At 48.9% G+C, this 13,618-nt stretch overlaps 1 protein-coding gene across 6 annotated transcripts; it reads right to left on the reverse strand.

The window, feature by feature from the left end:
• Window positions 1–12,688, reverse strand: Ccnl2 (cyclin L2). 6 transcript variants are annotated; one of them, XM_048350066.1, is made up of 11 exons: window positions 11,945–12,688; window positions 11,478–11,552; window positions 11,140–11,249; window positions 8,784–8,904; window positions 4,916–4,980; window positions 2,423–2,522; window positions 2,127–2,231; window positions 1,898–2,039; window positions 923–1,031; window positions 750–842; window positions 1–530 (listed from the first exon to the last, which is right to left on the reverse strand). In XM_048350066.1, the coding sequence occupies exons 1-11, from the start codon at window positions 12,230–12,232 to the stop codon at window positions 176–178; spliced, it is 1,563 nt and encodes a 520-aa protein (XP_048206023.1). In that variant the 5' UTR covers window positions 12,233–12,688; the 3' UTR covers window positions 1–175. The 6 variants fall into 6 exon arrangements, with proteins under 6 accessions (XP_048206023.1, XP_048206021.1, XP_048206022.1 ...); XM_048350064.1 differs by having other exon boundaries at window positions 729–842; XM_048350065.1 differs by having other exon boundaries at window positions 923–1,034.
• Window positions 12,689–13,618: the final 930 nt, after the last annotated feature.

The raw sequence follows: 13,618 nt of genomic DNA on the forward strand, positions 1-13,618 counted from the left end.
GCCGGCCTTCAACCCGCACACCTGTGCACCGTGCCTCAGGCCAGCCCGAAGGGCACTTGCTGCCATCCCCTCAAGGTTCAGTCCAAAGCGCTTCCGGAGAAGCAGTGTGCAAGGGGCCACAGGAGCCAAGGTTAGCTGGATGGGGCGGGTCCACAGTGGCCCCAGGGTCTCTACCTCACCTCCGGTGCCTGCTGTGCCCAGGCTGGTCCCGCTCATAGCGATGACCTGTGCGCTCATACGACTCCAAATGCTCCCGCCGCTCATCTCTGTAGTAATGACTTTTCTTCTTGTACTTTCCAGAATGATCCACCCGCTCCCGTGAACGGCTTCGAGAACGGGATGAGCTCCGGCTTCGAGACGTGTGTGGCTTCTGGGCGGGGTATTTGCAGTCCTTGGCTTTCCGGGAGCCCCTCACCTCAGAGCCTTTAAGGGGAGCACCACGGTGTGCCTGCCTTGGTGGGGAGTCACTGCGGCTCCGAGAACGGCTCTGTGACTTGGACCCTCCGGAGGTAGAGCCGCTATCGCTTTTCCTGTGAAGAAAACAGTGTGTGTATGAGCACATGTGCTGTCTGTCTGTGCAAGCCAAAACCCCCCGTACCAGCAGATAGGGCTGACGCTCAGGGCTCAGATAAAAAGGCCACCCCAGGGTAAGAGCCACTGTCTCAAGGGGTAGCCGTGTCCCCTCCCCCCGTCAAGTAAACACCCTGCCTGCCAGGCCTGAGTCTCACCGGTGAGTCCCAGGCACACACCTCCTCTTAGGAGAAGCAGACTGTGAAGGGGACCTGGAGTAGCTCTGCTCACGGCTCCGGCTACCACTTCGGCTCTCTCGCCCTTTTGGCAAGCTGCAAACAGCAGTAGAACAGTTGCAGACCTGGTGTCTCTAACCACCCAGCAGTCACCTGGGCAACGCTAGGCATCTTACCCATTCACAGGGCTGTCAGCCTTGGCTTTCTTCATGCCCTCCACTTTCCTCTTGGCATTCTTCACAGAAAGTGGAGAAGACTTGCTTCCTTTAACTTCTTTCGGGGATTCTACTGGACCAAATACAATTTTAACAACAACAATCAGAAAACTGCTCCAAGAAGGAATACATTAACAGGGTAGGATAAGCAGCTTCTACACAGTTGAGGGAAACTCAAGCTAATCTATGACTTCCAGCCTGAGGCTCAGAATCTGAACACTCACAAGATAAAGAGAGGCCCTTAGTTCAGATCATTTTTAATTCAAGGACTGGGCACTGAGCATCAGTTAACTGGCATCTAACAATGCAACCTATTATCTAAATTACAGTCTTCATATAATGACAAGCTAACTGGGCAAAAAGGAAAGCAAAAGTATTTAAGAAACTATGATCCTATCACCTGACTTATATGAAGGTAAGTCATCTCTAAAACAATCCCCACCCGCCCCCAAAAGTATGTTTTTCCATTCCTTCCTAATAATAAATATACACAGAAATTTCAAGTATCACTATAGGGTTGCTACAGATCCCAGCACTTGTAGACTGCCCAAACTGCAAACACAACTCTAGGAACAAAAGTGATATGGAGCACGGTGCCAGTGGCTCACGCCTGTCATCCTAGCTACTCCAGGAGGCCGAAATCTAAAGATCACGGTTCAAAGCCAGCCAAGGCAGGAAAGCCTGTGAGACTCTTAACTCCAATTAACCATCAGAAAACCAGAAGTGGTTCTGTGGCTCAAAGTGGTAGGGCACTAATCTTGAGCAAAAGTGCTCAGGGACAGCTTCCAGGCCCTGAGTTCAAGCCCAACAACCAACAAAAACAAAAATGATCCGGAAGACAGACCACACACCCTCCAATAAAAGTTTAGCAGATCAAGACATCCACCTCTGTGGAGAGCAGACTCTAGCCCTGACCCACTCACCCAACTCACTCACCCGGCCTGGGGGCAGGAGAGAGCCCCGTGGCACTGTCCACCACTGGAGTGCCCCCAGGCAGCAGCCCCCTGGCTCTCGCCTTTGTCTCTTCCATGGCATGTCTTCTCTTCTCCACTTCACTTTCCAAATGTGTTAAATCAACCTAAAAAAACAGAATCCACTATTCAGAACCAGGTAATTCTGGCAAAACACAACCTTTAACACATTGTTAAGTGAAAATACACAGAACCTTTTTCCGAGTATAAAGCTGCAGGATTTTTAAGCAGATTTCTTGAATTTCTTCTTCAGTTGCTCCAAACAAGAGAAACCAATGTGGACGATTAGGCAAAGGAATCTGTGGACACAAACATCATCATGTTATACTTTTCTTAACTTCAACAAGACGTTAAGTCCAACAATGGAAAATGGAAACAGGACAATGGAAAACAGCATGCTGGTCACCCAAGCCTGGTACAGATGAGTAAACATTCATCAGAGGACACGGGACCAGACCAGACCACTCCGCAGCAGCAGCAGCACACCAACCTCCAGTGTCCGGGCAGCGAGGTAGATGCAGGCACACGCAATGCTCTCAGGCTGGAAACGCACAAAGACATCGGTGCGGAGGCTGTCGTTCATGTAGTTCCTGAAATCAAGAGCAGGGAGAATTGCCGCACTCGAGGCAACTTCAGGCACCATCTGTTATGCCTAAAGCCACTATTCCTCTATGTGGTCTACTGCTAGGGCTGAGAGCTAGGCAGTACTACAAGTCCCAAGAGTTAATGAAGAAACATTCTAGCTGCTTCCTGAACATAGGACAGAAAAAGAAATTACTGGGGAAAATGCTGGCTGAATGTCAGATAATATGTATTGCTATGAATGGAGAACCAATTTTAACCTTACTTTTCCCTCAACTTTTGGCCTATTATCATGCAAAGCACAATGCCTTAAAAAGAAACACTACTTGGTGGTTAAAATGTACTTGATTAAAGAAATCTAAATGCTCAAGTCCAGAGTGCAGAGAAACATGCAAACTCAAATGAACAGGCTGAGGGCCAGGCCAAGCCTAGCTCGCAGCTGTGAGGCAAGGTGTCCTCCTGCATTCCTCTTCTTCAGAGTGCACGGCCGGGTCCTTCTCCAGATGACTGAGCCGAAGATTTGGTGAGGGAGTCCACTTGGACAAGGGATTGGCCCTTGGGTGTAGTTCAGGTGCATAGGCATGTCATGCAGAGGTCAATACCCCAGGGAGTCCTCTTCTCAGGCTTAGCAAAGAACGTTTCCAAACTGTCCCATTTCAACAAGGAGTCTTAAAATGAACATTCATAAAAGCAGACAGAAGTAAGGAAATACTACAAGTTTCACCACAGTAAGTACATTTAAAATTTCTTATCCTACTTTGATATATATATAATATACGTATATATAAAACATACTTGGAAGTTTTTAAGAAGTTAAAAGGTTTTTAACTACATTTTTAACATTTCCCTTTAGAAACATTTCTCCTAAGTATTGTAAGCTTAAACCAAGTCTATTGTTAGCTTTATCAATATTGCAAAAACAAGACCGTAAGAAAACATCGGAGGGGTTCATACAGCCACGGCCTGGCCTATCCCCATCCGTGCTCGACGGCCCCTGGAGTGAGGCTGCACGGCAGGCAGACGTGGCGTGGGCTTCCCGTCCCCCACTGCCTTTGTCCTAAACAAGGGAACGCTCAAACGCACTCCAAGATGACAAATAAGGAGTCAGTTCTACAGACGCCTTTCAAGAGGCACGGGATCGGGAAGCTCTGGCTCCAGGCGTCACACCGGCGGCCACGACATGGAGAGCAGCCACATGACCAAGAGCCTCTGCACAGATGAAAAGCTCACACGTCAACCCATATCATCATCAGTAACTTTTGTTTCTAATAAAGTCTTCAGTATTCAAATACTGGCAATATATTAACTTTTATGCTCTAAAACAAACCCCTCAAAACGTGTACAAAGACTTATTGCTCTATTTGAAATTACAATATTTAAAAATATCCAAGGAACAATTACAATTTAAAGATGCATACCTTTACTGAAACGAGTCCCACTTAGCTGCTGAAAAGAGCAACTTTGAGACTTAAAATAAGATAATAACCAACAGCCTAAATTCCCATCAGCCAATTTGTCACTTTAGTTCTTAAAGCTTTCCATAGACTTTTTAAAACAAAGGTATTGCATCTTTATTGTACATGTACAGCAGTTTTAAAAGGATGATATTCAAGTGAAGACAGTTATCAATTCTAATGGATACAATTACCAAAGCAGGACAGGATTAACAAGAAGCACAATCGTCAGAGAACCACAAGCAGCAGTCGCCATGACTATACTATCGTACGCATACCACCAGTCTAGAGCCAGCCTTCGGTGGAGAGCCTGCACTGGATTGGCTGAAGAGGCCGCTGTCCCTGCACCAAAGCACTTGGACAGCAGAGGAGAAGTCTTAGTCACTTACCCTCAGAGGCTACCCTTTGATTGAAAGAGTACAGAAAAGAAAAGTCAAAACAGGTTCTCTAAAAGGTATGTCATAGCACCAGACAATTCAGTCAGCAATATGATCCCTACAGACTTAACTGAGGGCTGAGGGCACAAGGACAACAGAACCTCCCATGCCAAAATGTTTCTTAAGGCTCAGTATTACAGGAAAACCCGATCCCCACATTCTCTCACAGGATGCAATTCCCAGGAAATGTAACAGCACTACATCTATGTGAGTACCAGCCACTCCTCCACTTGCCTAGGCCCAGGGGGAAGCCTACTAAGTGGTCTCTATGGTGGTGAGGGGGTGAGAGGAGAGAAATTCAGGGGCAGAGATGGGCCACCTACCGTCATGCCAGTGCCTGTCACTTTGGGAGGCTGCTGGGTATTTACACAGCAAATCATAGGGCACTGGGACAACTCCAGCCCACAACCAAGTCATGGGACTGACTACACACTGCCCAGGTGTCTTGTCTTAAGTAATACATTCCTCACTGCCCTTGCTGGTCTCGTGAAACAAGGAAGATCAACTCACCATGCAGTCTGGACCAGGTGCTGATTACGCTCACACTCTAACACCTGAAGATACATAACGATTATCTGGAAGATAGGGTCAGGCAGTTATTACCAAGAATGTTGAGAGAAAGAAACTCAGATATTGTGGGTTTCCATGCAGCAAAAGAACCTCATGCTACAACCTACGGGAGGCTCCTGGTCACAGCTGCCAGGCAGCTCGGGAGGGGGAGCTTTTGCAATGCAATGTGCCTGCCGTCTGCTTTAACTGTCGCACACTGTGCAACCCAGCCACATTCTTCAGCATGAAAGGCCAGTGTGTACACATGTGCATGTACGTGAATGAATGTGTGTCGTCTGTGCATGGGTGCCTGCGCCAATCCTGGGGCTTGAACTCAGGGCCTGGGAACTGTCTCTGAACTTTGCTTGCTCAAGGCTGGTGGCTACCACTTAAGTCACAGCTCCGCTTCCATCTGTTTGCTGGTAATTAGAGATAAAGAGTCTCATGGACTAACGTAGCTTCAAACCAGAATCCTCAGGTCTCAGTCACTGTCTCACAGCTTGATTTTCATTCTTGTTGCCAATACTTTTTTGCCAGAGATTAGCTTACCATAAGTATCTGTGAATCCCAGCCAACTTAGAATAGGATGTGAAAATGCTCTCAAAAAAGAGAAGCAATTACATCTTTGGTGGAGAATTTCCCAAGAACTTAAATAAATCAGTACCAGAAAGTTTAATAAGGGCTGGGAATGTGGTGTAGTGGTAGAGTGCTTGCCTAGCATGCATGAAGCCTTGGGTTCGATTCTTCAGTACCACATACACAGAAAAAGTCAGAAGTGGTGCTGTGGGGCTGGGAATGTGGCCTAGTGGTAAATTGCTTGCCTTGTATACATGAAGCCCAGGGTTCCATTCCTCAGTACCACATATATAGAAAAAGCCGGAAGTGGTGCTGTGGCTCAAGTGGCAGAGTGCTAGCTTTGAGCAAAAAGAAGCCAGGGACAGTGCTCAGCTCAGGCCCTGAGTTCAGTCCCCAGGACTGGCAACAAAAACAAAAATCAAACAGAAGTGGTGCTGTGACTCAAGTGCTAACTAGCCCTGGGCAAAAACGCGCAGGAACAGTGCCCAGGATGAGTTCAAGCCCCAGGACTGGCCAAAAAAAAAAGCTTAATAAGCAAGAGAAGTTATGAAAAAAAGCCTTTGGGGCTGGGAATATGGCCTAGTGGCAAAAGAGCTCACCTCGTATACATGAAGCCCTGGGTTCGATTCTCCAGCACCACATATCTAGAAAACGGCCAGAAGAGGCGCTGTGGCTCAAGTGGCAGAGTGCTAGCCTTGAGCAAAAAGGAAGCCAGGGACAGTGCTCAGGCCCTGAGTTCAAGCCCCAGGACTGGCCAAAAAAAAAAGAAAAAAAGCCTCTGTTAAGGTTATAAGTACACAGGAATAAACAATCTTTTTAAAACAAAGGCCCCCCCCCCCCCTGCTTCTTTTGGCAGTCCTGGGGCTTGAACTCAGGGCTTTAGCACTGTCCCTGGCTTCTTTTTTGCTCAAGGCTAGCACTCTTCCACTTGAGCCACACTGCCACTTCTGGTGGTTTTCTATATATGTGGTGCTGGGGAATCAAACCTAGGGCTTCAGCACTCTACCACTAAGCCACATTCCCGGCCCTTAAAACAAATTCTTTAGTTAAGCTATGCCATACAAAATTCCCATGAAGCTTTGGGTGAATTCAGTGTACCAGCCACACGCTATATGCTATAAAACTGCTTCAATTCACTTACAAATAAAAGGGTTCATGCCAGGTGCTGGTGGCTCACTCCTATGATCCTATCCACTCAAAAGGATAAGATCTAAGGACCATGGTTTGAAGCCAGCATGGAAAGGAAAGTCCATGAGACTCATATCTCCAATTACCCATCAAAAAGCCAGAAGGGGGCTGGGAATATGGCCTAGTGGCAAGAGCACTTGCCTCCTACACGTGAAGCTCTTGGTTCGATTCCCCAGCACCACTATATGGAAAATGGCCAGAAGGGGCGCTTTGGCTCAAGTGGCAGAGTGCTAGCCTTGAGCGGGAAGAAGCCAGGGACAGTGCTCAGGCCCTGAGTCCAAGGCCCAGGACTGGCCAAAAAAAAAAAGCCAGAAGGGGAGCTGTGGGCACAAATGGTAGAACACTAGCCTTGAACAAAAAGGATCTGGGACAGGACCAGGTCCCAGTTCAAGCCCCAGGAATGACACACAAAAAAAGGGGGTTTAGGGCTAGGAATGTGGCCTAGTGGTATAGTACTTGCCTAGCATGCATGAAAGCCCTGGGTTCGAGTCCTCCATACCAGATAAGCAGAAAAGGCTGAATGTGGCTCTGTGGTTCAAGTGGTAGAGCGCTAGCCTTGAGCATAAAGAAGCTCAGGGATAGTGCTCAGGCCCTGAGTTCAAGTGCCAGGACTGGCCAAAAAAGAAGAGAGGGAGGAGTGTCAGAATTTGTCTAATACCCCAGGAAAGGAAGTGAATCTATTAAGATAAAAAAATACTTATCTGTTAACAAAAAAGTACAATAATATTCAGCAAAATTTTTACAACCTCAATAGTTTTTTAGAAGCCTAAATCTAAAAGATGTTATTTCTCAAACTACTCATGTTACTAAAACTAACAGATGGAGCCAGACATGGTGGTACAAGCCTGCAATCCCAGCATTTAGGAAGTAGAGAAATAAGGATCATAAGGTTGATACTTGGTCTACATACTGAGTTGAAGACCAGACTGAGATACACAGCAAAATATTGTTAAAAAAAAAAAAAGAAACAAAACAAAGAATGCAGGGGGCTGGGAATATGGCTTAGCTGTAGAATGCTTGACTTGCATAAATGAAGCCCTGGGTTTGATTCCTCAGCACCACATAAACAGAAAAGACCAGAAGTGGCGCTGTTGCTCAAGTGGTAGAACACTAGCCTTGAGCTGAAAGGACAGTGCCCTGAAACTGAGTTCAGGACTGGCATTAAAAAAAACAAAACAAAACAAAAAACCTTTAATCCTAGCTACTCAGGAGAGTGAGATCTGAGGATCACAGTCCAAAGCCAGCCCAGAGGGCAGGGCAGGATAGTTTGGGCAGGGCAGGAAAGTCTGTGAGACTCTCTTCTCCAATTAACCACCAGAAAACAAGAAGTGTGGCATGTGGCACTGTGGCTCAAGTGGTAGAGCACCTCAATCTGAAGAGCTAAGGGACAGAACCCAGGCCCAGAGTCAAAGCCCCATGACCAACAACAAAACAAAAACAAAACCCAAAAGAAAAAGCAAGAAATCCTATAACTGAGGAGGCTGAGATCTGTGGATCATGGTTCAAAGCCAGCCTAGACAGGGTAAGTCTGTGAGACTTATCAATTAAGCACAAGAAAACCAGAAGTAGGCTGGGAATATGGCCTAGTGGCAAGAGTGTTTGCCTCGTATACATGAAGCTCTGGGTTCGATTCCCAAGTACCACATATATAGAAAACAGCCAGAAATGGCACTATGACTCAAGTGGCACAGTGCTAGCCTTGAGCAAAAAGAAGCCAGGGACAGTGCTGAGGCCCTGAGTCCAAGGCCCAGGACTGGCAAAAAAAAAAAAAAAAGAAAAAAGAAAAGAAAACCAGAAGTAGAGCTGTGGCTCAAAGTAATAGAGTCCAGGCCCCGAGTTCAAGTCCCACAACCAACAACACCGAAACTGTATTTAGGGACACACACACACACACACACACACACACACGCCAAGTGAAGGATTCCATTTAGATTTCAAGTATCAACAGCAAACCAAGTCAGGGACGCGTTTTAGTCCTGTTCCAGACTTTCACTCACAGCAAGAAGAGAGGAAGCCACAGCTGGAGTGTAGCTTGGGTAGATCCAGACACCAGGCTATAACCCACCTTGTGAGGGTGCTTCACATGGACGCAGAAGCCAAGCTCCTTGAGGACCCGTCTCTCTGCTTTTATGATCTGGTTCTTTAAGTTAACATACTCTTGATCTAGCAGTAGAGGCACAGGTTTCCTGCAAGGATAAACCAGATTCCATAATAACTTCTAAATAGTGAGAACTGGAAGCAAATAGCACAGTACAGATACAACTATTAGGCTCACCTCCTTCAACATGCAAAAGTTCTAGCCTCCAAACTTTTGTGTTAATGGAACTTAAACCTTCCCTCTACCTCCTTTTTCTCATAGATAACATTCTGGTACACAAACGTTACCTCAGGTGGCAGAGGCTCTCAGTATCTCGTTGTGTTAAACACAAGTTTTTAGCCAAGGGCCTGGCTCACATCTGTAATCCTAGCTACTCAGGAGGCTGAGATCTGAGGATCAAGGATTGAAGTCAGCTCTGGTAGGAAGGTCATGAGACTCATCTCCAATTAACCAGCAAAAAGCCAGAAGGGAAGCTGAAGCTGAAGTGCAATCTCTTAGCTTTTTTGCTCAAAGCTCACTTGAGCCACAGCTCCACTTATGGCTTTTTGGTTAATTGGAGATAAGGGTCTCATGGCAGGAAACCTGCCTTGGCTGGCTTTGAACTGCAATGCAATCTTCAGATCTCAGCCTCCTGAGCAGCTAAGATTACAGATGTGAGCCCCAGGAGCATGGCCTAGCAGTGCTCCTAAAAATATGCAGGGATGTTTCTGGCTATCATAGCTGAGGAACAGTGCCTCTGGCTTCTTAGCAAAGAAGCTAGAGATGTTCCCTATACATGGGATGATCACCTCAATAAAGAATCACTCAGAGCTGGGAATATGGCCTAGTGGCAAGAGTGCTTGCCTTGTATGCATGAAGTCCTGGGTTTGATTCCTCAGCACCACATATATAGAAAAAGCTGGAAGTGGTGCTGTGGCTCAAGTGGCAAAGTGCTAGCCTTAAGCAAAAAGAAGCCTGGGACAGTGCTCAGGCCCCGAGTTCAAGGCCCAGGACTGACAAAAAAAAAAAAAAAAGAATCACTCAGATTAATCTCTAAGTAACCATCAAAAAGCTGGAAGTGGAGCTGTGGCTCAAGTGGTAGAGTCCCATCCTTGAGAGGGAAAACTAAGGGACAGCCTGGCATGGAGTTCAAGCCCACAGGCACGAGCATAAGCAGAGAAGAGGGAAAGAAAGAGGGAGAGTGAGGGAGGGAAAGAGAGGGAAAGAAAAGGAGAGAAAGGGCTCGGAGAGGGAAGGGGAAAAGAGAACACGCAAGCATTCACATTGTGCTGGGCATCAGTGACTCATGCCTATAATCCTAGCTACTCAGAAGATCAAAGCTAGCCTGGGCAGAAAAGTCCCTGAGATTCTGCAGCCAGAACTCAGGCCCTCACAGTGCCTCTTTTTGCTTAGAGCTAGAGAGCTTTACCACAAGAGCCACACCTCCACTTCTGGCTCTTTCAGTGATTACCTGGAGATAAGAGTTTCAAAGCTGGGCACCCAAAAATCCCAGATCACACCCAAATCCTAGCTACACTGGAGGCTGAGATATGAGGACCACAGTTTGTAGCAAGCCTAGACAGACTCTTATCTCCAATTAACCACCCAAAACCTGGAAGTGGATCTGTGGCTAAAGCAAGCAGAGCATAAACATGAACATAAAAAGCTCAGCCCAGACCCTGAGACTAAGCCTTATGACTGGCAAAAAAAAGAGGCTCACAGACTTTCCTGCCTTGGCTGATTTCAAACTGTAAACCTCAGATCTCAGCCTCAGGGTAGCAAAGATTAGACATGAGTCATTAGACTCTAGGTCCCAGAAACTCTCATCTCCAATCAATGAACAAAAAGCTAGAAGTTGAGGGCTGGGAATATGGCTCAGTGGTAGAGTGCTTGCTCTGCATACATGAAGCCCTAGATTTGATTCCTCAGTACCACACAAATAGAAAAGGCCAGAAGTGGTGCTGTGACTCAAGTGGTAGAGTGCCAGTTGTTAAGTAAAAAAGCTCACAGTGCCCAGGACCTGAGTTTAAGCCCCATGGACACATGGAGACGACACACAGACACACAGACAGACAGACAGACAGACAGACACACACACACACACACGCACGCACGCGAAAAAGAAAAGGAAAATCTCAATTCCAGAGCAACAATGCCATGGAACTATAGGCCACAGGGCTATGAACTGATGTGGGCAAAAAGTAACTGTGGCAGCAGGAATTGGGGTCACCCTGGGCGTGACAGATCAGTGAGCACCCACAGGTTAAAACCTCACATCACATCCCGAGCTGTCACAAAACCTATATAATGGCTACAGACATGACAACTTTTGAGAAAGACTCACTTTTTCTCTCTCAGATGTCGAAGGCGATGGAACACATTGATGACATCCCGGATTCGTCTTGGAGCCTCTTCTATTTTAGAAGCCAGGTGTACACAGGCCATGGATACATGCTGAAATGTAAACATTGTGGCACAAATGTTCTTCTCTATCCTAAGGGTCTCCACAGGCTGAAGAATTATTAGAAACAAAAGGGAGGAGCAGAGGGAAACGCTTTGGAGCAAGGGAGCTCGGTACAGAGGGTTTCTCAGGCCCCTGGGACACAGCTCGGGTGACTCCAGAGCCAAGCAGAGACCAAGTTTCCTCCCCGTACGTTTCCCTGTGACGAAATGGAGCCCTACCTCCATGGAATGCTTCACGAAGGACTTGGTGTAAAAGAACCGCTGGAACAACACCTGCCCAGTAGCCATGGCCACCTAAACACGGGGAAGTTTCCATCACTTTTGAACGCAGGACTGGAGACTTCCGCAGCTGCAGTCACCGGTAGCCTGGAACTCCTCCCAGGAAAACCCACAACGTTTTCCACGCGTCCCCAAAGTCTCCCTTCCCGCGGCCTCCAGGCCCCGCCCAGTAGGTGGGGAGAAAGCGGAGGCGAGGGAGGGCACCGGCGGCGCCCGGACACCTAGGGCGCGTGTTCAGCTCCAGGTGGGCTGGGGCTCGGGGTGCGAGACGGCTCGGCCCCGAGCGCGGTCCAGCGGGGGCGGGGAGGGAAGCACGTCGGGGGCACGGGCCGGACCGCCAACAAAGGCCCGGCCCTTTCCGGCTGGCCGGCGAGCGGTTACTTCCCGGCTCGCGGGCGCGCACTCACCTGCGGCAGGCGGAGCAGGATGCCGGCCGCCTGGATGAGTTCGCAGCCCACCACGCGGAGGCCCGTCTCCGTGTCGGTGTCGAGGCCGCTCGACATGGACGGCGTGAAGCGCAGCTTGTCGTCGGGCAGCAGGCAGTTCTCCAAGGTGATGAGCACCCCTGAATACAGCTTGTCCCCGATCAGCACTCCCTGCGACCCCGGAGCGGCCACCCCGGAGCACGAGGCGCCGGCGGCCGCCGCGGGGACCGTCGACCCCGGAGCCCCGGTCGCCGCCGCTGCCGCCGCCATTTTGTGCCGCTGACTTTTGGGGGGCCTCTTCCCGGCCGGGCGGCTCCTCGCGACGCTCCCGGCCGGAACCCCACCCCAGGGCTCTATTGGCTGCGCCCTGCCACCCTCTCGATTCCATAGGCTGCTCCGTCCGTCCGTCAGCCAACGTCAGACGCCGACGCCGGAACCCGGCCTGGGAGGGGCGGCTCGTTACCCAGGGGGCTCCGCGGTCTGGACAGGAAGTGCGTCAGCCCCACCTGCCGGAGCGCCGCAGTTACGGGGGTTGCACCGCTGAAGCCCGAGGGTGTTAAAGGTTCGGCCTTGGTGGGGGCTGGGACCACCTTCCCCAGGCGCCAGTTAGCCCGGGTCGCTAATCCTCAACTCTGCCCTAGGCTAGGGATGTTTAGAGTCCTACTCCACCAGCTCCCGCCTCAAAATTCAGCCTACAAGTTGGAGACTACGGGGGTGGTGCTAGCCCAGGAATAGAAGGGGGGGAAACGTTCCACCATGGTTTCTTACAGACCTCTCTTCCTTTGAGTGAAGTGCAGAGGGGGCTAAGCTCTGCTTTCTGTTCCGAGCCATTTGCTAATACGTACTGAACATTTGTGCCCTAGTCAAGTGTTGCCCGTGAAGAGCAGGGAAGGGGACAAGGGATGGTGAGGAGGAGCTTCATAGCAGCGAATGTGGTCAGTGGAAATACACTGGGATCACTGAGGCTAGAGAAGAGAGAATGGGTCAGAGATGCCCAGGAGGTAGATGGTCAGGGCTTGACTGATTCTATACGGGGTTAGGGGTGGGTGTTTATAGTCAACATGAGAACCAAGAATGACTCCTAAGCAGCTGGTGGCACAGAAGAGGTGGTTGTCACCACAGGAGTGTGTGGTACAGCTGGGTTCTCTGAAGCAGGATAAAGCTCTCCAGGGTCAGCAGGGCAAGCAAGCTTGGGCCATGCGTGCATTGTTACATTAGTGTGGATGTCACCAGCAGGCAGAGCCTAGAAAAGCCTAGTGGAATTTTTAAAAATTATTAAGGCATTGAACAGCCAGATCATTGGCTCATACCTGTAATCCTAGCTACTCAGGAAGCTAAGATCTGAGGATCATGGTTCAAAGCCAGCCCAGGCAGGAAAGTCTGTGAGACTTCTATCTCCAAGTAGCCACCAGACTGAGGCACTGTGGCTCAAAGTGGTAGAGTACTAGCCTTGAGCAAAAGACTTCAGTGACAGTGTACTCAGGCCTTGAGTTCAAGTCCCAGTACTGACAAAATAAAAGGCGATGAACAGAGGGGCTACAGTTTCATAAGTCAGGGCCTGGGTCCTTGTCAGTGTCTGCTGAATTTTAATTGCAGACCCAATAGTGGAAGACAAACAGAACAGAACAGAGTGGAGAGAGCAGACTGGAGAACTGG

This window comes from Perognathus longimembris, chromosome 7 (genome assembly GCF_023159225.1).
Source record: "Perognathus longimembris pacificus isolate PPM17 chromosome 7, ASM2315922v1, whole genome shotgun sequence".
NCBI lineage: Eukaryota > Metazoa > Chordata > Mammalia > Rodentia > Heteromyidae > Perognathus > Perognathus longimembris.

Bases quoted from the DNA above. Each gene is read 5' to 3' on its own strand.
- Ccnl2 (XM_048350063.1), bottom strand. From the start codon at position 12,232: ATGGCGGCGGCAGCGGCGGCGACCGGGGCTCCGGGGTCGACGGTCCCC. The intron at 2,232-2,422 runs GTTGGTGTGCTG...TTGTGTCCACAG, and splicing joins TCGCTGCCCGGACACTGGAG to ATTCCTTTGCCTAATCGTCC. The intron at 2,040-2,126 runs GTTCTGTGTATT...CTGTTTTTTTAG, and splicing joins AGCTTTATACTCGGAAAAAG to GTTGATTTAACACATTTGGA.